The sequence below is a fragment of the Corvus hawaiiensis genome, chromosome 11 (genome assembly GCF_020740725.1).
Source record: "Corvus hawaiiensis isolate bCorHaw1 chromosome 11, bCorHaw1.pri.cur, whole genome shotgun sequence".
Taxonomy (NCBI): domain Eukaryota; kingdom Metazoa; phylum Chordata; class Aves; order Passeriformes; family Corvidae; genus Corvus; species Corvus hawaiiensis.
The window spans coordinates 16,962,771-16,990,031 of record NC_063223.1 but is presented as its reverse complement, the minus strand read 5'-3'; the positions used below and the strand labels follow the sequence as shown (position 1 = coordinate 16,990,031).

The 27,261-nt window shown below is 36.1% G+C and overlaps 1 protein-coding gene across 16 annotated transcripts in view; it reads left to right on the top strand.

Moving 5' to 3' along the window:
• Positions 1 to 27,261, top strand: part of CACNA1D (calcium voltage-gated channel subunit alpha1 D) — a 172,003-nt gene that overhangs the window by 40,944 nt on the left and 103,798 nt on the right. For all 16 annotated transcript variants that reach the window (XM_048315149.1, XM_048315152.1, XM_048315146.1 and 13 more), the window contains exons 4-6: positions 21,652 to 21,791; positions 25,499 to 25,641; positions 26,999 to 27,151. In XM_048315149.1, the coding sequence (XP_048171106.1) occupies positions 21,652 to 21,791; positions 25,499 to 25,641; positions 26,999 to 27,151 (436 nt within the window). The remainder of the gene's footprint in view (positions 1 to 21,651; positions 21,792 to 25,498; positions 25,642 to 26,998; positions 27,152 to 27,261) is intronic.

Sequence of the window (27,261 nt, the reverse complement as noted above, 5' to 3'; positions counted from 1 at the left end):
TTATTAATTGAATTGTTCTTGTTTTTATAGCTATGAAGTTAAGTCTGATTATAAAACATTTCCCTGGGTTACTTTGGCAGTTATTATTTCAGACCAGCAAAACCAATCTAGGCTTTTGTTGTGTGAGATCAGATAACGATGATTTCTGCTTGAGCTTTTAGCTCTGTTGCTGTTATTGGTAACTTCAATGGTCCCTTCTTCAAATTCCTGGAAGATGAAATCTGGCATCAAGCTGACTTTGCTTTCTTCTTTTCTTCTGCTGAAGTTACTTAGAGGATCCAGATCTTGATGCTTCTTCAGCAATTGCCCTGATAAATGTCTTCAGTTATGCTTTCCTGTGTAATTTTACTTTTTATATGCACTGTTACTCTTCTGAAACTCCCCCTTTTGTTTTTCTTTTGTTCCCCTGAAGATGGAATATGTAAGATTTTAGTTTGATGAAGAGTTTTCAGTCTCACTGATTACTTGAGCTTTACCTTCATCCTCCAGTGCATGGTTTTCTGCCTGGACTGTGCAGATGTAACTGTAGTGTGAGGGGAGACAGATCAATGAACAAATCTGTGTAAAAATGGCCCCTCCCCACAGTTTTTAATAAACCTTTTTACTTAACTGGATCAACATGTGCCCAATAGTTCTCATCTAGCTGAAATGGTGTCTTCTTTGTGAGAAAGAGTGAAAAGATGGAAATAGAGGAAAATACTCTGTTTAATCCAGTACTTCTGCTGGAAAAAAAGGGTTGTCAGTGTCCTTCCCCACATTTTTTATCCTGTCACAGACTGAATGTACAACCATAAGTATTTAATTGTATGGAGAACTAGTGTAAAATGAGGACCTATGGAAAACTTAGCCTCCAAGTCAAAGTCCAGTAAACACAATTTGGTTTAGGGCTGAAAGTGCTAAACCAGAAATGCCTTATGCATGTGGTGTAGCACTCTCAACTCATGCAGATTCATGCAGCTGTTTCAAGTTTGGTTAATTTTTTTTTTTTCATTTGATAAACTTTTCAGTGACACTTGATGCATTGCAGGTAGCACCTCTTTGGCCTACTAGGTTTAGGGATCTGACATGCTCTAGAAGTCTAACTTTTTTATAAGCTCTGTGTTGGGTAATTGAAGATACACATGATCACTGTCCATGTCTGATGTGAATCAGATTTTTACTACTGTCTGAACTGACATGGATATACAGTAAATGTACAGCCTCAGCCCCCAGATTTTTCTTGGGTTTGGATTCTCAGAGATGAATTTTAAGAGAAGAATATGGGGCCTTGTGGGTTCAGATCTCCCAGCTGTGGATTTCTGGAGCTTGAATTGAATGCATGTGAAAAAGTTACAAAAATATTCCCCAAAACGACAGTAAAAATAATGCTTTTGAGGTATAACATTTTAAAGAATATTTTTGAATCCTGTTTTCCCCTCTCCTCTGTCTTCAAGTTTTGTAGGCTAATGACTTTTAATTTGGAACCTGATTTTTGGTGTTGGCTGTTTGATTACAAGTACATTACTGTGGTTGCTTCTGTCACTGGAAGTACAAATATTATGTGCAGTTGTCAAGTGACTCAAAGTATTGTAATGACTACACAAGTGCTGCAGAGCATTCAGTGTTTAGGCATTGTAATGCTTTCTTGTAGGGTAGTTATGAAAATATTGAGGGAAGAGGATCCCAGTGTAACACTTTGGGTTTTTCTTTGCTGTGTGATTTTAGAATTAATGCAAGGACATCAATTATACCAAAAGTTAAGGATGTAGTCTCAGTATATGTAGTACTATTGAGGGATGGAAAGTCTTAAACTACATTTTAAAATGTTGTCATGGCTTTATGCATATTTCTAAATGCACTTTTTTGGTAAGTTGAGTTAGTTAAGGTAGCACACAAACTAGCACAGTAAAATATATTGTATTTAGGTGTGATGCCATAATAATAAAAATTCTGTTGCAAATTAAATGCTAAAACAACTGAATTTCTTTCATAGCTGATGAATAGAGTAACTTGCTTAAGTCTTTCATGTAAGGCTAGTGCAGCATTCATCCTGTTGGTATCTAACCATCTGCATTCTTTATGGAAAGTGAATTTATTGCTTGAAGCAGACTGAGCTTCCTTATCTGCAAAATGATACTATCCAGACAGTCTTCATGCAAGCTGTCAGAAGCTTCATTGTGAGCCTCAAGTATTGTAGTTACTGTTATCTACTAGGACCTTGGTCTGGTTGGGCAAGTGATTGAAGACAGATATAAGGATGGATTCTGAAGAACTCGACCTAAATTTATCAAGTTGACATTTTCCCAGTAGGCACAGTGTAAGGATTACATGGTTCCTGCCATGTAATCCAGAATTTAGGGCAGATCTCACTCAGCCTACTGAAAGGATTCAACTCTTTCCTTGAATTCCTCTGTTATCATGCTTCATAGAAGAACAGAAAATACAGTTATGATCTACAAAGTTATTTCCTTTTCTATATATAAGTATAGGTATGATCCTTTGTTTCCAGTATGGTACAGGTTTCTGATTTAGTCTTTTACCTTCACTGAATCTGGATCTTGGCACAGCTAAATGCAGTATGTAAACTTCAGTGTATATATTAATATTTTAATTTTAGCTAATTCTAGTTAATTTTAATAATTGCTAACTAGAAAATAACCCTCACCCACAGCTCAGTCACAGTAGATTTAGAGGTTGTTGGCTTTTTTACAGTTTCTGCCAAACAGGTTTTCCAGCTGTTTGTTTCCCAGGCACTCACAGTAGGATTTGGTGTGAGTGTGGTGTTTGGTTATACTGTAGCTGCAGAAGAACATCCAAAGAATCCAATTTCAACCCTTATGCACCTAAACTGAGTTTAAACAAACGATTGAAAGGTGATAGGATCTATATCCTGTTCTAACCTTCTCTTCACCTTTGAAACCTGTGTTTCAAAGTTTTAATCCCCTACTAATCTTTTCTTACATGAACTTTCTGTATTTGTGTTCATCCTAAACTGAGCACACACAGGATTTTCAGACTTTTTGCCCGTTTTTGTGCTGAAAATCAGACTTCATGCAAATCTCTATGAAAAGAGTGTTAGTGATGTAATTTTAATATTAATAGCATCTGGGGTGGTGAGTTTTATTTTTGCATTTTGCTTTTAAAGAACAAAGATAATATAGTAGAAAGCAAAAATTAAGGAAATAGATTTTTTTTAAAAAGAAATATTAATCAGCATTATATTAGTCTGGCAAGGATATATTCTCTAGATTAATATCAGGACAGTTTAGATATTAAAAAAAGACCTCTATATTTACAATTTCAGTTTCTCACCTCTGCTTGCTTCCTCTGGCTCTATATGCGAGTGTACAGCAAATATATGGAAAAGTTTCTGATGGATGTATATTTGGAATGTCTTCCTTGCAGTCTGCAAAAGTTGGCCAGAATAAACATGTCAGGAAATACAGCCAGGTCATATTGACCTACTTCATTTTTGAAAGGCAGGAGAATACTCTTCTATCCTTGTGCGGTGCTTTAGATGGAATTGGGAACAAGCCCAGCTGAGGGGCTTGGCTTGAAATCTCCCTTTCTCCCCACTTTTCAGTACAAGCTGCTATGAGGAGTCACTGCTGTTTACATCAGCTGGAAAGTGTTGCACTTTCCATTCTCCACTGCACCGATAGTTTGTGCATTACCTGTGTACAGACTGTATTACATATAAGCCCACTGTAGTCTGTGTGTATATATAGTCCATAATATACACAGGTTGTGTATTATGCATTTTTTCTGAGCTACCATTAAAATATTAAAGCAAACAAGATGCATGTAGAGTTTGCAGAGAGCAGCCGTTTAGCTGGCCCAGCTCCAGAGAGTGGTGCTGGGCTGGATCCCTGCTCTCGGTTTGCAGTATCTGCTTTCATCTCTGCCATATATGCAGTGCTGGAGTTTGTATTTCTACATGTGATTCTTGGATGCTGGAATAGAGACCCTGGACAGCCAGAATCAGACTGCTTGATTTGCCAGCCAATACCAGGTTTTATGGTGCTGTGAAACTGCTGGGTCCAGCTGGTGTTCACTGCAGCCAGAGGTTTAATTACAGAATACATGGGGCGGATTTAAAGCTCGCTGGCTTGCGCATGAAGATCAGTGCAGCTGCAGAGCCAGTGACTTCCCTCTCAGACTGCAGGTTATGAACCTTTGCTGGTGTCTTGTTGCTGCAGTTTTAAGGCTATTTCTCAGCTAGATCCAGTTGACACTAATCTGCCTATTTATCTTATGGTCACTTTGCTATTCATAAGATAAATATATCTGCATGCATCTGTCCTTGGTGCATTTTTTTATTATACATGTGTATTAATTACTTTTGACTCCATTAAACTATAATTAACAAACATGATCAAAGTTTAATGGGAATTAAGAAATAAAATACCTGTTGTGACAGACAACCTAAAGTAATGTCACACCAAGTGAGCACAAAGTATTTTTCTCTAGCTTAGAGCAAGCACACTGAGGAATGCTCATAAATATGAGCAACTATGGTGTATTTTTTCTTTCCTTTTTGCAAACATGCTTTGTTTTGTGGATGTTTCGTGGAGTTTGGTGAAACTCGGAGGTGAAGGGAAACTAGGGAGACAAAAGCTTATTATCAGTTTGTCTTCAGTTTTCTGTCCTGAGCATAACAAGTGAACTTCCTTGTGCCAATTCTGTAGTAATATTTTGCTGCCTGACTTCAGACTTTCACTTGGCTTGTGGTGTCTCAGGTCCTCCAAGGAAGCAGAGCTCTGCTTGGCCAGGGGTTGGGGGTGTTGGTCTGGAAAATACCCTGGATCACTCAGAAGCTAAACTAAGCTCTCTTGGCCTTTTCTTGAGATTTCTGTGCTTTTCCAGAGTGGAAGAATAAATGGTGTCTGAACACATAATTCTTCAGAATTAAAATGTGCCTTGTAATTTAATTTTATTTGATAACACATCTGTGCTGCCCTTTCTTATGTAAAGAATCAAAACCTAATCAAGGCATAAAATGTTGTTAGTACTCCAGTATTCCTGATTGGCAGATAGGATAATAGTTGCAATAATTGATGGTCTAACTTCCAAAATATGTACTTTCACTTGGGCTAAGTGTTATCAGAATGATTCTGTCTGAAGTAGGTTTATTATTTTGGGGAAAAGCAAGTCATGGTGAAAGGGTACACATTCAAGAGACGGGGAAAGAACAAATGACAGCATTTTAAATGACCTGTGCCAGTACATGCAGTAGAAACCACAAAAATAAACAGCTACAGAGCATAGCCCCTGATTAATGATACTTTTGGAAGACTTCAAGTAAAGGTTGAAAAAATTGATTCTTTTCAATGTGAAGTTTTTTTTACAGAATTGTCAAGTTTTTAATGATCACAGGAGCTGATTGCCTGACTAACTTCTCTCTTCTCCTCTTGTGGCTTGTTGCTGTCACGGAATCTAAATGACAAAGTCTGTAGCCTGGAAACCTAATCTAACCATATTTTGTACCAGTAGTAAAAAGGCTTTACATTTGTCCAACATATTTCATCCAAAGAAAACATGACTACAACTGGATGCTTTCCAGTCTCTGGGCTCAGGCCTACTCTTTTGACTTAAAAGACAGTACTGTTTAACTCTGGACATGATAAATACTTGACAGCACAGACATCAAGGCTTATGTAACAAGGGAAAGACAACTTTATGCAAACCTACCGGAACAATCCTTTTCTCTTCCAAGAAAAGTGTTGTCTTTTAAGGATCCCCATGGCAAGGGCTCCCCACATGTGAAATGTTAAGAAGCTCTATGTGCTTAGATAGAAATGATAAATGCTTAAGGTGCCCTACTGAAATGGAAGTCTGAGTAGCTTCAAAAAATAATGTAACGAATTTCAGTCTGATGAGATTGGAGAAACTAGTGTTGATTCTTTGGTGGAGTTCAAGTAGTAGACAATTTTCACCCTAATAAAGTAAGGATTTGAAGGTATGGAGTTTAAAGAGATTCATAGAAACAGACATATAAGAAATTCATATTTTAAAATTACATAACAGATTTATGTGCATACTTCGTCACAGTGTGGAAATGCTTTCTGACAGAGGGCAAATTAATCATCCTCTTGTGGATCAATTCAAATAAATAGGTGCAGAGGAAGGATAATAGGATGACTGTGTAAAGAGAACTTATTTCATAAGAGGGAACTAACAGCATGACATTTTTCAGCTTGGAAAATTGAAGAATGAGAGAGAATTTCAGTGGGGGAACATGAGGGGGAGAGGAAAGCTGCTCTAGCTAAAGGGTAGTGTTGGCACAAGAGCAACTGGATATCAACTAGCTGTGGGTAAAGTTACGTTAGTGATTAGAAGAGCTTTCTAAATGCCAGAGGGGTGAGATATGGGAACAGACTTCCAGTAGGAGTGAACAGGACATTCATTTTGGCAGGATTTGGCCCCACAACTTCACATCTCAGTGCTGTCAAATCTGCTGGAAAAGAGTGCAACAAAGAATGTAGAAATAAAGTAGGAAAAAGGGGAAAATTTGAATTCACTGGCATATTGTCTTGATTTACCCCCAATCCTAATAAAGTATTAGACTGTATAGTCTTTGTGAAATTATTGTACAAAAATAAGCTTTAGAATATCTCCAGAACTATGAAATACTCAGTTTAGGTAGAATGTTTAATTAGTGCTGCTGCTTCTTTTCACCAAAAACTTTGAAATTAGTGATTGAAGGTTTATTGAAGTACGTAAACAGTCCTAAGCAAGTAATAGACCTGCCTTGAGTAGCTGTAGGACTCAATAGGAGTGCATGTTTTATTATCTAAATGTATTTTTCCTTTCTGACTGATTCTTTATAGAATAGGAGAGTATTTCTAAAGCAAAAGGCACTTCCCTAGTTAAAAAAGCCCATAGTTATTTAATTAGGTATACTTTTTGTGGTGCTGAGGCATTATCGATGGCAATGATGATTTGCTGGAATATAGTTTCACTATGATTTTGAGCTATTTTCCTAAGTGATAATGAATTGGAAATGTATGGATTAATGATAACCTTCAAAATTAGGAATCAATGAGGTACTTAGGTAGAAGTGCTTTTATATAAAGAAACTGATGGAATTACAATGCAGTTAAGACTGAGATGGAGAACTACTTTAAATGTAAATCATGTTTTTATCCTTGTTGATAATATGTTTGGAACAACAAGCACCATCAAGGCTGTTGTAGATACTGGTGCAGAACAAATATTATGCAATAGTGTGGTAATAATGAAACATGAAGGCTTACTTGTTTGGAAGCAAAAGCTAGATTTATTTCAGAGAAATGTTGAGTGATGTTGCTAAAAATAGAACAGTTAAGGTTAATCATAAGTAAGAAGAGTAATCATAATACGACTTTTTTATTGCAGTGAGGTCATGCATTTTTTGTTCTGGTGTTTCTTTACTGTTGAAGAGTAGGAGTAGGTCTTTCAGCAAACTTTCACTGCAGGACTTACAGCAATGTTTTGTGTATCTCTACACCAAATGCTACTGTAGAAAATTGCACAATTGTTGGATGCCTCACCAAAATTAAATGACATTGTCAGACAACAGAAAAATTGGTCTCTTAAAGAATCAACTTTATTGATGCTTAAAGAGTTGTGTTCTGTGATAGATAGCAAGTCTGGAGTCTTTCAACATTGATTCTTCAAAAATTCATATACTCGTCTAATTTATTTGATTTCAGTAGCATTATTACTGACTTATGCCAGAGGAAATCAAGCAACTGATTTTCTTGTGAAGTTATGATCCATTTCAAATAATTGTACCTTTAAGGCTAATGTGCTTACCAAAAAATAACATTATTCCAACCTATTGTAGAAATGAATCTGTGTTCCTATTTTTGTGTTCTTCAGTTCTTTAATACATAATTCAGTAAAACTTTTTATCATTTATATTATCTGTTGTTGTTGTAAGTGAAAATTTATATATTGTGTTCCCATAAGGGTCTGCTATAAAACCCCCAAACCCTAAACTTTTAATTCTGAGTTAAGATGCTGTGTAACTTTTTAAGGAGAAAATGCAGATTCTTGGTCAACCCAACCAAAATAAAACTAAGAAACTTAGATTATTCTTTGGCCAACAAGCACATCATAATCTTGCCAGTGTGTTTTTACATTGCACTTTTCCTTCTTCAGCTTCTCTCATCTTTTAACTATAATTCAGGATAAACTAAGCATGCAGATAAAAGCTTTCCGCTTTCCGTACACTCTGTTAGTTATGGAGTGCACATACATTCAGTGCTTTGAAGAGCCTTCTTCAGGTATGTAGCTTTGTTAAATAGGGATCAAAAGATTTAGACTTAGATAATATAATTATCTGGTTAATGCTTAAAAAGGAAATGGTGTCATAGTTGAGTTACCAGGTTTGAAATATATGGTCATATTGAGAATAGAGGTTCATGCCCTGGCATGTCAATATGGACTTTAAATGTTCCAAAATAAGTACATGGATTACTGTGGGGCTTTATGATTCCTAAATCTTAATATATGTAAATATTAATAAGAAATTGATGCATATAGTTTAGGGGGTCATTACAGTGTGTGTTGTATTTTACTTGTTCTTTTGGAATATGGCCTATATGTATTTATAATTTAAGAACTGCTTTTGTTTCCAGAATACCCAGATTTTAGGTCATAATTTTTAGTAATCTGTAGGATTTTTGGAGATTGGGGTAATTATAATTATTGTTACATACTTTTCTGAGAGATGACTTTATCACCATGCACAAGGCAGAATTTGTTGCTGGTATTTTTGCCTGTTTTTAGCTTAAAAAACCAATAAACCCAAAACAAACCACAAAACCAGCCAAACATAAAAAAGTTCATATGCTTAAAAAGGATGTGAACTAAGCCATGTAATATGGCTGAATTTCCCTGAAGGAGGAGGAAGGTGTCAGTTACGATTAATGTGAACAACGTTTATGGCCCTGGAGATGTGACCTCTCATTACAGTAAATGTGACAGCATGAATTACTTTCAATTACAGTGAACTACATTCAGCTACATTAGTTCTGACACACCTCACTAGGAGAATGCTGCTGTGATAGCTTTAACCAAAGGAAAAAAAAGGCAAAACTTCTGAGTGCAAATGTGTGTGTCACTTGAGCAGAGCCACTGGGTTCTGACTGCGAAGTATTATTGCCTCAGGTTTTACACACTTCTATTACATCATTTGTTATTTCCACTGGCACTTTCAGGTTTATGCCTTGGGTGCTGGAGAATATGAAAACCACCTTTTTAATATGCTGTGTATAATAATTCTGCATTTACATTTATTTAAAAAAAGAGATTAGATGAATTATCCTTTTTATTTTCATATAGTAACTGTACCTTTACTTGGAATGATCGGTGGGGTCTACTAACTGTCAGCATGTCCAACATGTCCCATTTTGTATGGCATAACTACCTTCTAATCTTTATTAACATTATGAATTTATTCATACAAATTAAATATATTGTAGCACAGGATATTTATCACTTGACAGAAGCAGTTCTTATAATGTCACTACTTTTTCCTTCAAGGTTCAATTATCATGCTTCAGTTTCTACCTCTAAGCTTTCACAAAAAATAAAAGATGCCCAGGGCAGAAGTCAACCTTTCACTTTTGCTACAGAGGAGATGCCATCTATTTCACGCTGTGCTAAGTATTCCGTCGAAACACGAGTAAAACAGTGCCTTTGGCAAATCATAAATTAGAAATAGCACTAAGCAAAGGAAATAGCTTTAATTAAAGCATTTTGTTGCACTTTGAGGAGCTGATTTGCAGAGTATTGGGCATTTTTTTCTGCAGAGAATGAAGACCCTCTTTTCAGATTCGAGGCACTGGTGTTGGAATCGGAGTAGAAAACTTGTGACATCGAATAATCAGTTTGAAAAAGGAAACAAAAAATGGTGGTTGCTGAGTCCAAAGTGATTCTGAATTTAGGCTGTGGAGTGTAAATTCCTGTTAGTCTTCCTCCCATGTTAAGGACTAATTTTCAGACCTCCATTTTGCCAATATTTTTACTGGCCATTCAATGTGTAATAGTGGATTGTGAAAATATTTGTAAATGTATCGGTGGGCATTTTAAAAACCAATATGCAATATAAACTGGCTTCCATATGTCAGCAACTCCCAGGCCATTAAGGTACAAAGGTGTGTATTTTAGTTACACTCACTGAAATAGAATCAAATAATTTTTAGAGCTGTCTTCAAATCACCGAAACAGTGGGAGACTAATAGACTTTTCAGTTCAGCTCTTGTGGCTGTGAAATATCTTTACTTAGGCAACCAGATTACCTTGAATCCTGTGTTCAGTTTTGGGCCCCTCATTTCAAAAGGAGATTGAGGTGTTGAAGTGTGTCCAGAGAAGGGTAGTGAAGCTGGGGAAGGGTCTGGAAAATCCTACAAGGAGCAGCTGAGGTTTAGTCTGGAGAAAAGGAGGCTCAGGGGCCCTTATCACTCTCTACAACTCCCTTAGAAGAGATTGTTGTCCTCTACCATATCTCAAGAGAAAGGACAAGAGGAAATGGCCATTTAATTGTGTCAGGGAAGGTTCAGATTAGATACTGGAAAAAAAATTCCCTGAAATAGTGGTTAGGCTTTGGAACAGGCTGCTCATGGAGGTGGCGGAGCCACCATCTCTGGAAGGGTTCAAGAGGCATCTGGATGTGGCACGTGGGGATATGGCTCAGGGGTGATTATGGTGGTGGTGGGTTGATATTTGAACCAGATAATCTTGAAGGTCTCTTCCAACCCTGATGACTCTGTGACCTTCAGTAAATGCATGGTTTTTAAATTCTGTACATATAGCTGAGAGAAAAAAAAATTGTTTGTGGCTCTTGGTCTCTGGGATTTTTATCTGATCAAAATAATTTTTTTTTTTTTCTTGCCTACCTGAGAGTAGTAGAGACTGTGGTTCTTTAGGGGAAAAAGCCTAATTTTTCCAAAAGGGAGGTAGGTAATAATTCTTGTTTCATGTAATTACTTTGAAGAACACTGTTTGTAAATAAGCTTTGGGGGCTATTCCACTGAATAGATGGAAGAAAAGTAACAGGGACTATGACGTTCTATATCAGCTGGAAAGCTGATATATAGGTGGAGAAAAAGCAGGTGTTGGTGTACTCAAACTGTCTTACGGTGATAATTGAACTGAACTTGAAACAGTGACAGAGCACTTAGGAATATAATAATGTGGACAGTGAGTTCTCTGGACATCAAAACTGATATTCCAGATATGGAAATAAATTAAAACAGGCTTAGATGCAGTTCAGATGGGAATAATAACAAAATAATCTTCTTGATCAAGTGTTCTGTGTGGAGAAGCGGAAAATGAAATAAGACATTCAAAACCTAAATACATCTCCTGGGATTCCAAATGGTAAGGGAATGAAAGGAAGAAAATGATTTTGCATTGTAACTTAGTGATTACAAGGATGCACTTAGAAGCATTTGCAGAATCTAGAATTGTAATTGTAGCAGGCACTGGAGGGACCTTAAATAATGTTGGCAACATTCCACAAGATAGAGGGAAAACTGATTCATCCATAAGAAGCAAGAAATCTGGCTTTAGGGCAGACAGACTCATATTTTCCTTTCTATCAGAAGTTGAAGATTTTTATCACTAGGTTTGATCTGAAGATCAGAGGAAATGAACAAAAATATTTTCAACTTTATTCAGGTATTTCAGTTGTTTCTACTGTGGTAAGTTTTCCTGATACCTTAGCAGTGTATGTTAGTAGTATTCCATGGGTTCCTTTATTTCAATATTGGTATATTTAGTGTTGGTTTGAACACTTTCCTACCATGGTTAGAGTGAAGAAAACAGGAAAGCTTCATGGTGGTGCTGTTACTAGAAACCAGCTAAATGTGTTTGAATTTTTGATGAATTTTCATAAGAGTGGATCAGTGTTGTACCTGAGCACTGCTGAAATTAAAGCAGATATATAATGGGTCTTGTTTGTAGACTGGATACAAATTGTTGGTTTAGCTGTGCTATTTTTGGAATTTTTCTTGCAGCTCCTCTGTATTTATAGAGAGCTATTCCGCCTTCTAATATTTCTTGTCCATGAGCTCTATGTTTGCAGTGGAGCAAAGGGCTCCAATTGAACACTGTCATGGCAAAAGAGCATGTTTTTCCTTGTATTCCCTTGTATTTTCTCTACACATCTGCATTTTCTTTGTTATGGAACAGCCAGAGCAATCTAGCCCTCAGACACGTGATGAGAATGTTTCTATGTTCATTTAGCCTCGTGTTCAAGTTGAAAGAACTATAGAGGTCTTCCATAGTTATCCAAATACTTAGTGGATACACAAAATGGGAATCTTCCTTCATTTTACTGCTGCAGGGAAATACTGATTTCTACAGACACATTATATTTCACGTATCTGGAATTTTCTATGAGATTCTTTCAAAAAAAGTCTTTTATTAGTGCATTATTTGATTTTTGACTGTTCAATAAAATTTTTATTAAATAGACACCTCAGCCATTTGGCTCAAAAACTACCACAGGAGAAAAAAACCATGAGGGAGAAGTTGTTCAGCAAACTGAAACAGTCAAAGATTAAGTTGTGCTTTAACATTTTCATGGCTACTGTAGACCACTCTTCTGTCAGTTTGGATAAATGCATTTTTTTGGTTCCTTACGTTGTTGTTCTGAGCAGTGTATACCAGGAGTATTCTATCCTGCCTTCTCCTTTAGCTGGAAATGTATTTCATCAGCAACATTGCTGTTGACATCTCTGTAGTTTATGATTTCTAGTCCTCTGGCAGGTTGTGTGTTCATAAATAATGCAGTCTTTCTAGATTTGTTTGAGTGGTTTTTAGTGCAATACTTTGTTTTAACTGTTAACAAATATATAAAGTGAATGAAACTGTATCCAAGGAGTTAAGAAATTCTTTGTAAAAGAAAAGAATTGTGAAGAGGTAATAGAGCATGTAGCACATAGTTCTCAGAAAGGCATTAGGTATTTCACACTGGAACTTTTTTACCAATCATGCCTTCCTCTCAGTATAGAATCATCATATCCACATCATGTACTGCATTCAGTGTCTTATGTATGAAATTCCAGTGCTGATCTGATGTTGGGATGTATTAAAAAAAAGAACTAAACGTAGTTTTTTCTGATGAAATGTCTTAACATTGTTATATGAATGTAAGGGATTCACATTCTCTGGTACATTTTAAAGCCCTTGAATTTCTTTTTAATAGTATTTTGATTCTGTAGCCAGTCCTGATACAGATACCCAATCCTGGTCATGAAAGTTGGCTGCTCTCCAAAAGCAGAGGGTTGAAGAAGATATTCTTGATCCTGCTGGTTGGCAAGGGGCAATAGTAGACCATAAGTGTAGGACATAGCTTCCAGTTTGAACACTGGTCTGGGGCTCTTCCATTTGAAACTTGAGAAAGATGATTAGAAAAATTCCAATGAAGTAATAGGCCTAACCATGTCCTCCCTTTGTGTTCATCTCAAGGTCAGACCAGGACATGGGGTAGTAAGTTTGAGTTTTTGAAAGCCTTATTCATGGGCATTTCTTAAACCTTTTCCACTGCAATAAAAACCAACCAACCAAGAAAACCCCAAACCAAACAAATAAAACCAACCCAACCCAAACTCCACCAAACTAAACTATTAATCCTTATATAATGCAAGTTTCGACCCTACTAAAGATATTTAGAAAAACAAGCTGTCCCATTGGGTATATTCTTAACAAATCATTCTGTAGTTCTTAAACTGACAAAAGCAAAGAGCTGATGGAGTCATATATCTGACAGATTAATGAGTAAAGCATCGTGATGAAATTATTCTATCAGTTTTGTCCAGTTCTTTTGTAGTGAAAGTGGAAATTAGATTTTTCAACCAGATGAATAAATCTAGGGAAAAAAACACCTACTCAAGGAATGTCATTGTTCTGTTTCCTGGCTGACACTATCAGTGCAGAACAGAACCACAGACCCAATCTGTTCTCCATATTGATTTAATGTTTTGTTGTTTTTTTGTTTTGTTTTGTTTTTTTTGTACAAAAAGCCCTCGACATTCTTAAAACACAGCACTGGATTGTTATAGAGCTGTGAATGAATAGTTAACCTACAAAAACCTTACCTGTGTTTGGTCTTCTCCCTTTCTTTTCATTTGGGATGCCATATTCCTTCAGAGCGACTCGGAGCATTGTCGATCTGTTGGGACAGACTTTTGCTTTGGCAAGCTCACCTACAGAAAAGCTGAGCACAGAGTGACCATAGCTGGTGGCAGAGCCACTCCTGTACATTTCAGAATTGTGTCAAACAAGGAAGTACTCTGGTTGGAAAACCAGGGGAAAAATGGACATGGGGAGTGGGTAGGCTTAAATCCAGGCTATCACAGCATCATCAGAGTAGATAAGTTTTTATGAGAGCATTTTAAGAAACATATAAGTGGTCTCAATATATGTTTTTGAAATACGATTAGCAAAAAACCAGGAAGAGCTCACACACGAGTATTATTAGAGCAGATTATTTTTTTCATCTGTTTCATAGTGAAATGCTTTTAAGGAAAAATAATTTATTTTGGCTTTTGGAGTTGTGTTTTTTTTTTTTTTGTTTTGTTTTTGTTTTCTTTTGTTTTGTTTTTTCTTTGTTGTTTATCTTTCAATGTTCTGGGAAGTCTCTATCTACAAAACACTTCCCACACAAAAAGTGGACTTGTTGCCAGTCTTGTAACATTGGAAAGTTTTCCTAGCTGCAAAATATATGTAAAAGAAAAATAAATTCAATAGAGGATTTAATACTGTCAGTGTTCCTGGCTGTTTTTTACTCGTGGGTTTCTGCATGGTCAGAGTGAATTCATAAAGGATTACAAAATTATCTTGATTTTTAAATTCTCAGAATTTGAATATGTTCACTAAGGTATCTGAGACCTACTAATATTCTCATACCCTGGTTTCTGGCCAAAGCCTGCTGTCTTATAAATAAATAAAATTGATATCAAGTATCCAAATATATTTAACATTAATACTGTTTTATTACTAGATGCAGGTTTAATTCATCACTTGACACTGCTTCTATTCAACTATGTGAGGAAAACAATGAGACCATGTGCCAGTATACACAAATATTTTCTTCTACTTATTGTGCTGGTCTTGTTTTCCTGAATATCATCAGTTAGATGGGGACAGAAAGATGCCCAAGTGAATTAGTTTTGTTCCAGTTACATTCTTTGTTGCTTAGTTGGCCTGCTTTCACTTGTGTAATTCTTTGCAATACTGTGCTCAGTCTTCGACAAGATTTAGGACTGAGGCTCACGTGTCACTGCCTGCTTGCATTTCTACAACCTGCCTTTCACACCTTGCAAGAATGCAGTCATTGCCAAGTGATTGGTTCATTGTCCCTTTCTCAATAATTTTTTAGTAGATGGTCAATTTGTAGGAGTTCAGTTATGCTTTTAGTTATTTATGATCAAATTTTCAAAATCACACCATTTGCCTCGTTTCTTCAAAACAATGTGAAGCCAGGAGGGTTGTCTGTGCCAGTAGAGGATTTAATAATGTACACTCAGAGTGGATGTCTGTTGTTTTCCCCAGCTGTTGCTCAGCAAAGTCTGCATTACCTGTCCCAGAGCAGAGCTCTGCCTAAATCTAACACAGGAAAAAGCCAGACAAAAAGTTGGATTTTTTTCTATTTAATATTATGAACAGAAAATACTTACTTAGTGTATATTAATAGAACTTTTACGTGAATAAAACCAGTGTGGATCCACACAGGTGCCTGTAATCTGTATGAAAAATTGTAATTTGAACATATTTTTCTCTCTCTACAAGTGCTTATTTACAGAACAGAGGTGTTTATATCTCCATTGTTGTGTTACAATGTAAGTGCAAAATACATGATTAAGAATATGAGAAGCAATCACACTCAGAGATGAAATGCAGGCCTGCAGTGCATTTAGAGGAAGTGATTGCAGGAAATAATGAAAAAAATAATCAGTGTTAAATATGCCCTGCTTATTCATCTACCTCTAGCTGCCAGAACCTGTCAGATGAAAGTAAAACTAAAACTGTCTTTGAAGATTGAGATACTATTTCAGTGATGTAAGTTATTCAAATGCTCCTTCAGACTACATTGATAAAAAGAAACTTAATTGCAGTTAATTTTAATTACACCTCAGTGTATAGCTTGCACATCCATTTTGTTCCTTTGCTGTGCTCAGTATTTGAAGTGTTCTTATTGCACGTTCTGTTCCTGCAAACACAAATGCCTGCTTGAGATCTGGAGGGTGGAACTGTTGTTAATTGTGACAGGATTGTGAATCCTCAGTTCAAAAAAGATGAAAGGATTTTGTGTCCTCTTTGAAAACAGTAAAAGTATTGTGAGTGAGATCTGTTGCTTGGCAGTGGTACTAGCAACGTGAAATCCTATTCATTTCATATAGAACTGGTGTAAGAATGTTCATGCTGTGTAACACCTACTTATTTCTACTCCAAAGTATGGAGTTTGCATTTGGTGTTGACTTTTAAGTATCAACCTTGCCATCAGATGCACCAGCCTTAAATATCAGAGCATCTGGATCTGCAGTAATGTGATGGTGTCCTATAAAGCCCCTCAAAAGACTGGAGATATTTCTGGGCCTAATGCCAAATTCCTGCCCAGTCTTGCCCTGGATTTTACGTGTATTCAATGCATTCAAGCATAAAAGGGTCTCATTTCATGTTCATGAAATGTACACTTGAAGTATGGAAACAGTGTCTGTTGCCCAGGTCTGTATTAAAGGAGTATCATTTTGTGTACAGAATTGTATTTTCCAAAGTTGCTGCAGAGCACTGTCAAAAGCAAAGCTGTGCTTACAAGGACAGTAATGCAGACATCTGCCATAGTAGAGAGCAATGGTTGTATTCCCTCCAGTGAGTCAGGACTGATGAGGATGCTGAAACATGATTTAATTGGATTGATCAGAATACAATTCCTTAAAATCTGCTTTTCAAACTTGCCCTTCTTGTTTATGTATCTAAAGGCACAGTTAATCCAATAGTTATCACTAAATTGTTGAGTCATAAAAAATTCTAATTCTTCTAATAAATAGAGAGTAATTTCCATGTCTGATCTTGGAAGTACATCACTTTGTTTCTGCTTTTGAAGTTGATGGAATGAAGGCAAGTATATAGATTTCTTTTTGGCAGGTGTATGGATTCCATTTGTGTTTCACTTTTTGTTTTGGGAAACTGCTATAACATTTTTTCATGGGGGAATAAATAGGTTTATTTTCCTATTTTTGAAGTGGTTACTGTGGTGCAGGTTACAGATGATTTTCCGGAGAATATAGGTATACAAAGTGAAAAATCAAGTCATCATACTTTGAAATTTAAAAGTCAAGTTACTTTTCTGTCCTATAGATACAGTCTTTTCCCAGTGCCAGAACTTGAAAGAATGGCTGATTGTCAAAGAGATAAATGGCTTTATATATGTTATCAAAACATCAGTCACACAAATTATTTAACAGTATGTGATTTTTTTGTTTTTGGTCCCTAAATCAATAATGTCAAAGGATCCTGTGTTATGTCTAAACTTCAGAAAGTTAATCAGTCTAGTTAATTGGCTTGAATTGAGTCACTTTATCAGCTAAGCAGTTTTTGCTCTGATGCATGTTTGTTAGTCTGGATGCAAAAATATATCTCCTCAGTTAAGAAATAATTCCCATTTCTGATGCCCAGGGAATAGAAATTTTAATATAGTAAGACTTAATTACCTAGCATAATAGATTAAGGTTTTGCAAATTAATGACTTACTATTTTGAAATGGGTATCTTGTAGAACATCTTAAGGTAAATGCAGAATTTTGGTGTGTCACCTTATGACATGTAACAGTAGCTTTGCATATTTCTTTCAAAGATTTTGAAAATATGAAGATAATAAATGATGACTAATGTACACCATCTGGCCAGGGTGGGGGAAAAAAAATTTCCTGAGCAACAGAGTTTCTGCTAAGCTGATTTACTTAAAATAAGAAAGCAAATGCTTTCTTTTTTTTGAGAAAACGAAGTTCTAATGATTCCACCTAAACTCATAGGGTAAGGGTAGCCTTTGTTTTGTTCCCCATGATCAATATCAAAGGGGAACTCCATGGATTCCATCAGAAAGACAGTTTATCTTATCAGTCCTGTTGCATCATATATTCAGAAAAGATTGCTGAGACTTGAAGATTTCAAGCAGCATTAACAAAAGTGTGAGACAGCCTTGCTGGAATCAGCTGCCTGTGAGGAGAGATGACCTAGCTTTATTAAATCAGTGAACAAACAACTATTGATCTATACAGCCTCAGGATTAGATCCTTCAGAACACAGACATATTGTTGTGCTTCATATCTTCTTTAAGTTTACAGCTGTCAGTTTTTTCTGCTAATTTTATGATGTGGTGTAGAACTAAATGCAATAATAGACATTAGAAATTATGTGCAAATTCTATTTTAATCTGTGCAATTCCTTAGAACCAGACCTGCCTTCTCAGTTTCTTTTAATAGAGATTTTCTTTTGCAAGCGCTCAATACATACTCTTAGGTATTTCCTTATTATTTTGTTTAGTTGTATTTTTTTTTGTGTTCCTACTTCCATTTTGAATGAAATTAAGCATTCATTTAAAGATATCAACTAATTTGAACAAAATATAATTTCTCCACCGTAGAGAAAAGAGAGCAGATAAATATGTGCATCATATCCTGCTAGAACTGCAATCTTCAGTCTGTATTTTGAATTGATCCCTTACTTTTTTAGTTTTATTTTCACAAACCAACCCTGCCTGTACAGTTCTTTCATTAATATGAAAATTAAATGTTATTTAACATTTATCATACAAGGTGATGTGTGGCCTATAGGTGTATCAGGGTTGCAGAGGCAAAAATATGGGGCCAAGTCATTCATCTGGCCTCTGTGGAAGACACAGGTTGCGCTTTAAAAATAAATTAATAGGGTGTGTGAGAGCATGGAAGGGAGGAAAGCAGGGAGGAAGGAAAAATGAAACAGTGAAGATATGGAATTTGTCTGATTTACAATGAGCACATATTTAACTTAGTGCCCACTGCCACTTCCAGGTCCTTTCTCAGCCCATATTGGTGTGGGGTTATTTAACCCAAAGTGCAACACTTCCCATTTTTCCTTGCTGAGATTCCTGTGGCTTCTGTTGGTGCAGCTGTCAAGGTTTCTTATGGTCCATCTGCAAAGTGACACGCACTGGCCTTAAGCCCACCAGTGGGTTTAAAAATGAGATTGTCCTACATTCCACATGGCTCTCATGGAATGTTTGCAATACTATTTAGGAAATAGGAAACACTCCTGCTTCCATAAAAGAAATGAAACAAGCAGGAATGAGACCAATATTATTTTTCAAAGATGGATAGTAAGTGATAGGGCAGAGTTGTTCAGATTTGAACTGTCACATTAAAATGAACTCTAGGACTGTGTGACCCTTAACAAAGTTGTGTAACTGGAACCGGGGCTGCTGTTTAGCCCAGAGAGCAGTAGACCATTGGAACATTTTTTTGAAGGGGAGCAGTGAAGAGCAAAGATGGTTTTTACCAGGATGGAATTGGTACGTTCATGGATGGAGTTAAGTTACATGCTTGCCTATAAAACAGTGCTGGACACAGGGACCCAGGAGGTCATTTTGGCTCAGAAGGTCCCATCCAGTCCTGGATCCTGTGTTCCTTTTAGTAAAGAAGCTATTGGAATTTGTCATATATGAACCTTAAATGTTTTGTCTCACTTTTATTACTATGATTTTGATATATATTTTGCCCATGGCGAATGACAACCATAATATTTTTGTCTTCCTTATGTTTTCCTACCTTATTTATCTTTCTGTAACCAAGCTGCAAATTTATTTGTATGCAGGGATACAGAAATAGTTATTGTGGAATATGTGTGTGGTAGGATTTCCTGTATTTAAGCATTTCTGAGTGTGTTTCTCAGGAATGCTGATAATTCATATTATTGTAATCTCTGTGGTGCTCTCTAGTCAAAGAGATCTGATGGATTTTGGTGCACAAGCCATTCAAATTTCTTCTGTGAGGCCACTTTACTCTTGTTATCCAGCAATTGTCCTCACTGACTGGTGATAAATTGATGGATAAGTGGAAGGGACAATTTTGAAAGATGGATTGGGAAGTTTGAGGAGAAGGAGGATGTTCATCTGTTACACTGGGCTGGAAGATCTCACCCAAAATGTAAGGTAGCTGAGAAGCCTTGGATGAAGCTCTATGGTGTTTATGAAGTGTACTCAAAGGAGGGGAAAAGGCAGGGGTACAGGACTGAGCTGAGCAGGAGATGAGATCCAGGAATCCTTGCCTTGCAATAAGAGAGAATTGCTTTGCAATCACCTGCCATAGTGATCCCGGGGTGCTGCTTGTGGCAGGTAAAGACCTGGAGAGGAGTTTATTGATAAGCCTGTGCCTCTGTTAACTCACCACTGTCAGAGTTATAAATGGATATATCACATCCTGTACATAACCCTCCTAAATGGCCTTTTTGGCAGAAAAAGAAATCTAGCTGCCCAAATTAAAGATTCACACGTAAGAATACCAAGATCTTTGTTTAAGTTGCAAATGATTAAGGTTTGGTTTTTCTTTTGGTTGTGTATGAAAGTGCCAAGCTGTGTGACAACTAAGGAATGTGTATTTTTGTGTATAACAAATAGGGATAATGTATTTCTGTGTGTGTCGTTGGTGTTCTATTTGAGTAACGATAGTAGAAGGTTGTAATCCTGACTGAGCAGTTCTAGTCATGTAATTAACCTTGTATGTGATAAATGAGCAACATCATGTGTTCCTGAACAAGTTTAAAAAATGAATCATACTTTGTGCCTTTTATTCTTGGCTGTAATATTTGAGTAGCAACAGATAACTAAACAAAATGTTGTACAAAATGATGAAACAATCATGTCTGAAGGTAAAAAGAGTAGAGATGTTAACTGCTCTGTTTTGATAGCAGTGACTTTTCAAATTTACCAAATCAAGTATGCTAATAATATTTTTTGGGGGGTTTCTTTCTAAAATATCTAGTTAGCTAGGAAAAGAGATTCACTGTATAGCTCTGAAATAGGAATTTTGGTAAAATGCAGAAACTAATATAATTTAAAAAAACATTGAAACAAATCTGATGTTGGAACTTCAATGATATGAGGTGGTGGTACAGTACCTTAAAATTTCTTCAAACATAATAGGGTATTTTAAAGAAATTCTGGTGATGTGGAAGGGAGAATAAGTCAAGGTAAGCTTCCATATCAAGATTAAAAAGTTGCAAGGCAGCATAAAATTAAACATTAAACAATTAAAACTTTTTGAGTAGTGCAAGTATGTATACCACTGCTTACCTTCCAAGGATATTTCCAGGGCTCTGTTCTGCAGCGTTTTCTGGTTATAATGAATGCAGAGTCCTATTGACCTGGATGGGACTGTTTGCTTAAGCAAAGGTACAGTATGTACATGTTTGCAGAAACAGCTTTCTTTTTCCTCTCACAGAATGTAAAAACAAGAAAATCTCATGCAATTATATAATTATAACCTTGTCAGTACAGTTGTCATTAAGTGTTACACAATTAAATCCTGTGTACCATGTACTATTTCCTTAGTCCTGATCAGTACCCACTTGTTGCAAATTGTAAACAGTAAAAAAGAGCTGTTACATTCATAGTCTTTCATTGTACTTTTTTTGTCTTCTACAGGAAAAAGTAGAATATGCCTTCCTGATAATTTTTACAGTTGAAACATTTTTGAAGATTATAGCATATGGATTATTATTACACCCCAATGCATATGTTAGAAATGGATGGAATTTACTGGATTTTGTAATAGTAATAGTAGGGTAAGTAACTTATCTTTCATTATACAAATAAAAGTTTTCTTTACAGGGAGGTGTAGGTATAGGTCTGTTTGCCTGTGCTGGATTTCTGTTTCTTTGGAGTAAAAGAATGAACTGAGTGAAAAAAAATTTTAAAAGTCCTAAAAGTTTTCAGTGCTATCTGTGGCTATAGACTGCATTGAATTTACAGTAGAAATTCCCAGGGAATTCTGAGTCCTGCTGGAGATTTCCGCAGTTCAAGGTAAACTCCTGGTGTAGTTCCGTATGTTGATCTGTTAAGTGCTGTGCATTGTTATTTTGTTTATTTGTTTAACCCTTCACTGCAATTGTGTGGAGTTCATCTATTCCACAGAGACCTCTGGAGGACACACATGTTCCAAAGTGGAGAAGAGTCGCTGGGGAGAGATAATTAACTGAGTGATTCCTTGATATTCCCAAAATCTGAGTAAAATTGGGTGCTGCACATCAGGCCCTAGATACAGATATTATTTTGACTTGCCTGGGGTAGAATGTATGATAAAAATGCCTTTTTTTCCTTTACCCCTGTGCACCTTGTTCTACCAGGAAACCTTGGAGAGTTTGTTTTTTGCCCAGAGAAGGGACTGCTTGGGCCTTATGCAGGTTCTGAGTGGAGTCTCACACTTATGTTATGCATCTACTTATGATAAATAATTATTTTGTCAGCAACTCCGTGTCAGTGGTTGTGCTACTTCATTAGATCCTAGCTTCAGCTATCTAGAGAATTAATCTTGAGATATATATTCACCAGTTTCCTAAATATTGTTGAGATTGTTAAAAAACTGTTTAACCAGTACCGTAAATTTTGTTTGCTAAAAATATGAATTATCTAGAACATTATCCATGTATAACTTTGTATGTTGTAGCAAACACAACCTTGGCTTGCAGTGTGCAATTCTAATTTAATTTTCAAATTGAAACCAATCAAGAGTTGCCTGTAATTGAAAAGGCCCAGAAATTAGAGTGTGTGCTGCTTTTAGGTTGTCACTGCGTTAAGGAAAGGAAAGAGATGCTAAGTAAAGGAATTTGTGGTAAAAGGCATTGTTAAATTTGGTGAAGTACTATGAATATAAGAAAGCCTGATTTGTAACTATTTGATTATGAGATACTAAATGTTACTGAGAAGGTTGTATTTGGGCCAGTCTCTTGGCATGCAGGCAGTTTTGGTCCAGGACTAAAATTTGTGTATAAATAGATCCTTCATCAGGTCGGGTCATTCTCAACAGATTGGCCCCTGTGCCTGAAGGGGAAGCTTGGTGAGCAGGTTGGAGACTGTCACACACGAGCTCTGTTCCCTTGCCAAGCAGGCACTTGAATAGACCTCTTCCCTTTTGTCGAGTGACCACAGAGTTACAGTAACCCTGGAGCAGTCTAATTAACATGACCTCTATCTTTGGCTGTGTCCTAAATACATGGTAACTAAAAAATTTTCCACTAATTCCTAAAACACTCATTATTGGAGGCTAAATGTAGTTAGGTCAAATGCTCACACTGGATTTGTTGAAATTATGAATAAAAAAGGACTATATCTTATCAAATGCCTAAAATATCACACTAAGATTAAGTCTGATTCAAACCCACAAGTTTGGAATATAAACTATTTTGCAGGTTGTCACCAGCCTTTAAGACAAGGTGGACCTTTCACAACATGACATACTGACAAAACTGTGAACAATGTTTTTGTTCTTTCAGTAAGAACACAACCTACGTGATTAAGCAAGCATGAGTCCCATTTATTTAATTAATACTTAAAAGCCCAGTGAAAAATTGATTTTCATATATAACCCAAGGTGGATATGGAATCACTTCTGGACCTGATTCTATTTGACTAGCTTCAATGTAAAATTTCAATAGGTATTCCAATAGCTTTGGAAGAGCTGCCACGATGTCCTGTATTGAATGTCTTGAAATTTGCATTCTCAGCAGAAACTGTAGCAGTCCAAATGCATTAATCTTAATTATACCTAAAGAAATCTCTACAAGCAAAAGGGAAACACATATAGAAACATTTTTAAAATCAAAGCTTAATTAAACCTTTAAACTTTGGTAAACTCTAGAGGAATATGAGCGTAAATTTCAATAAAGATCAATAGTTTTATACCTTAATGGCTTTTTAGGAATGACATATGTCCTGGTTTCAGCTGGACAACATAAAATAACAGAGCTGTAGATACAGCTGTGAATGTGATGCTTTCTACTCTTTGTCATTTCTCTCTGTAACCCGTCAGAGTACGAATTACTTTGAGTAGTCCACTTACCTGCATGGCCTCCCACCTAATTTCCATTGATTTCTGTGAAAAAATAAGGTCCCAGTAGAGAAAGCTTTCATAGCAGCTTCCTATGCTGTTTAATTTTCTGAATGTTCTATGAACTGACAGGCTGAAAGGTTCTCTGAATTCAGGACTTGATTTAGAAGCCTTTTTAATAATGTCTGTTTTCAGAGCATAAATAGTCACTCTTGAAATCATTGAGGTGGTTTGTTTTCCTGCAATTATGCTTCTGTTAAATTCTAGGCCTGGATCAGACCTGATATTCAATGTCTGGATTTGGTATAACAGTATGTGGGCTGCTGATGTTCCTTGCAATATCTTTAGAGTCTTTGTGGTTGAGTTTTTCCCTGGAGCAGAATGAAGCAGTACTAGGGATGGGTATTGACTGATATGGGTCAGCTGCTTACTGGGGGCAGGGTAAAGCCTTCAATAATCTAGTTTAGGCACCCCATTAAATAATATATGATTTCAAGCGACTATCCAGCGTGACAGAGTTCTTAACCAAAGTTGTGAAAACTTTTCATGACCAAACTAAAACCCTGCACATTTCCGGCATTCTTTACAAGTGTGGAACATTTCTCACGATTACAAAACTCTATTAACTTGATAATCCTTTTGGGAGAAGTGTAGCTCTGCAACTATTGAACTACAGACTCTGTGCAAAGGATAACACAGTTTGTGTAGTCTAGTGAGAGTCTAGAAAACCATGTGTCTGAAATGGAGCTCCAAACTAAAATAAACCTAAGATTAATTTGTATTTCAAGAACATGCATCACTTTAAATTTCTGCTAAGAGTGGGAAAGCAAAATAAAAGTCTATAATAGTGCAAACTATTCTAATGAATGACTAATTCATTTCTGCAGGGAAAAAATACAATATAATAAATGAGCCATCTGGGAATATATTTTTCCTCAGAGGTATTATGTGTAAGAAACAAATCTTTTTGGTGTTATTAAATGGTGAACGCTAATTGTTTTTAAAATATTCAGTTTCTGCTGACTGTATATAGAATATTGTACTGCTGTGCCACTTGGAGTTCATGTATTCCACCAAAATTAAACCAGATGGTTTTAGTTATTATCTATTTCTTCTTCTAAAGGGAAGATTAATTCTCCAAATGTTAAAGTTAAAATGTTTGAACAAAAGTGGCAAAGTAGCTTCATTTATTTAAAAATAGAAAACTGTGTATATAAGCTGAATGCTAAATTTTTGGCTACTGTGTGATCCTCATTCTCTAGAGGGATTATAAAGTCTTGCACTTCATAGCTCTTTCTGTCATGATTTAATGTGTAAATATACCTCTCAATTTGACATCTGAACAGCTTTTCAGAATGATCTGCAGTTCAACTAATTTCCAAAGCAACATCTTTGACTGTGTGGTAAATGGATAGTGATGACCTTACCTTTCATCTCCTTTTCCAGATTATTTAGTGTAATATTGGAACAATTAACCAAAGAAACAGACGGTGGCAGCCACTCGGGTGGCAAACCTGGTGGCTTTGATGTCAAAGCCCTCAGAGCCTTTCGTGTATTGCGACCTCTCCGGCTTGTATCAGGAGTGCCCAGTAAGCTCTGCTCTCTTTATTTCCATTGCAATGAGGAAAGTAACTGCTCTGATTATTTACCTGTCTTCTTCCAGACACTACAGAAGTGAAATGGGATAAAGCTGAGATTTTTATCTGGCTACATATATAAAGTGAATTTCAAGATGAATGATATCCTATTTCAAGCTGAACAAGGGATTGTGAATTCAGTCAATGTATGATCTTCTTATACAGTTCAATAAGCAGACAGGGGAATACACTTCCTTTTTAGGAGCTTTATGTAAAAGTAAATTACATGTTAAAATGCAAATAAACCAGAAAATAAAATTCAAATTTTTTTTTTTTTATTCTAAAGGCCTGCATTTGAAAGCGTAGGTGGTCCTAAAATAGTTTATATGTTGGTAAGTTGTATGCCAGAGCACGTTCCACATTTCATGTTTCCTGCTCCCTCCAATGCACATGAATGCCTTCTGTTTATCTCAGCAGAGCTAACAGATAAATTAGGAAACTTAAAAAGTAGAACAATATTGTTTAAGGAAAGCAATTGTATTTTCTGATATTTCCTGTTTTCTTTTAATGCTTTATTAAGTATTGAAGGTTTTTGGGCTATATGAGGTTCACAGCTTACAGTTCAGATCCTTCCAGGGCATTCAAAGGAAGAAAGCTAATTCTGTGTTTATTATATCGTGGACTATTACATGGAAATGATTGATTTTTGGCAAAAGGACTTCAGTGGGTACAGAACAGTCCTATGAAATGTCAGAGAGAAGGTCTATCAAGTTATAAAAGAGGCATATTTTATTCTCATTGGTACTGTGGATTCACTCATTCAAGCTGGATAAATATTTAATTGAAAAAAAGAAAATAGAGCAGTTTTGAAAAGGATAAATGATGGAAGAATAAGTGTATTCAGAATACAAATGTGTTTTCCCAGTTAACTATATTTTTCTCCCAGAGCAAAAAGACAGTTCTACAATTGGCTGAGTGTAGATTTTCTCAGAACTTGCCACAAAGTTTTTGTTTTAGCACAGAACTTCTTAAAGGTTATATAAAATGACCTACAGGCACACTCTGACTACATGCCCTTTCTTTATAAAAGCACCCACAGATTCTTGTGACACATTTCAAGCACTGACTTGTATGATATAACCTTTATTAACAGAGGAACTAATTACAAAGTTTTAGATTCTTATGAAGATTTTTATACTACAGGAACATTTTGTTGTTCTGGGCAGTAGATGTTTTAAAAAAACCTGGTTATCTCTGGATGTCTGTATCATTAAGTTCTAATAATATGTAATTATGTAAAATCTGATAGAGCAAGACATAGAAATATGGTTCATATCTTATATCCTGGTTTTTTTTTTTTTTTTTTTAGGTTTACAAGTTGTCCTGAACTCCATTATAAAAGCCATGGTCCCCCTCCTCCATATTGCCCTTTTGGTATTGTTTGTAATCATAATCTATGCTATTATAGGATTGGAACTTTTTATTGGAAAAATGCACAAATCTTGTTTTCTTATTGATTCAGGTAAGTCATTAAACTGTTGATTAAAATAAGGGTTTGATGATGTTTTCTTTCAAATCTGTGGGATTTCAGTTTGAAATAGAAGTAGGGGCCAAAGCATTGAAGCTGTTGTA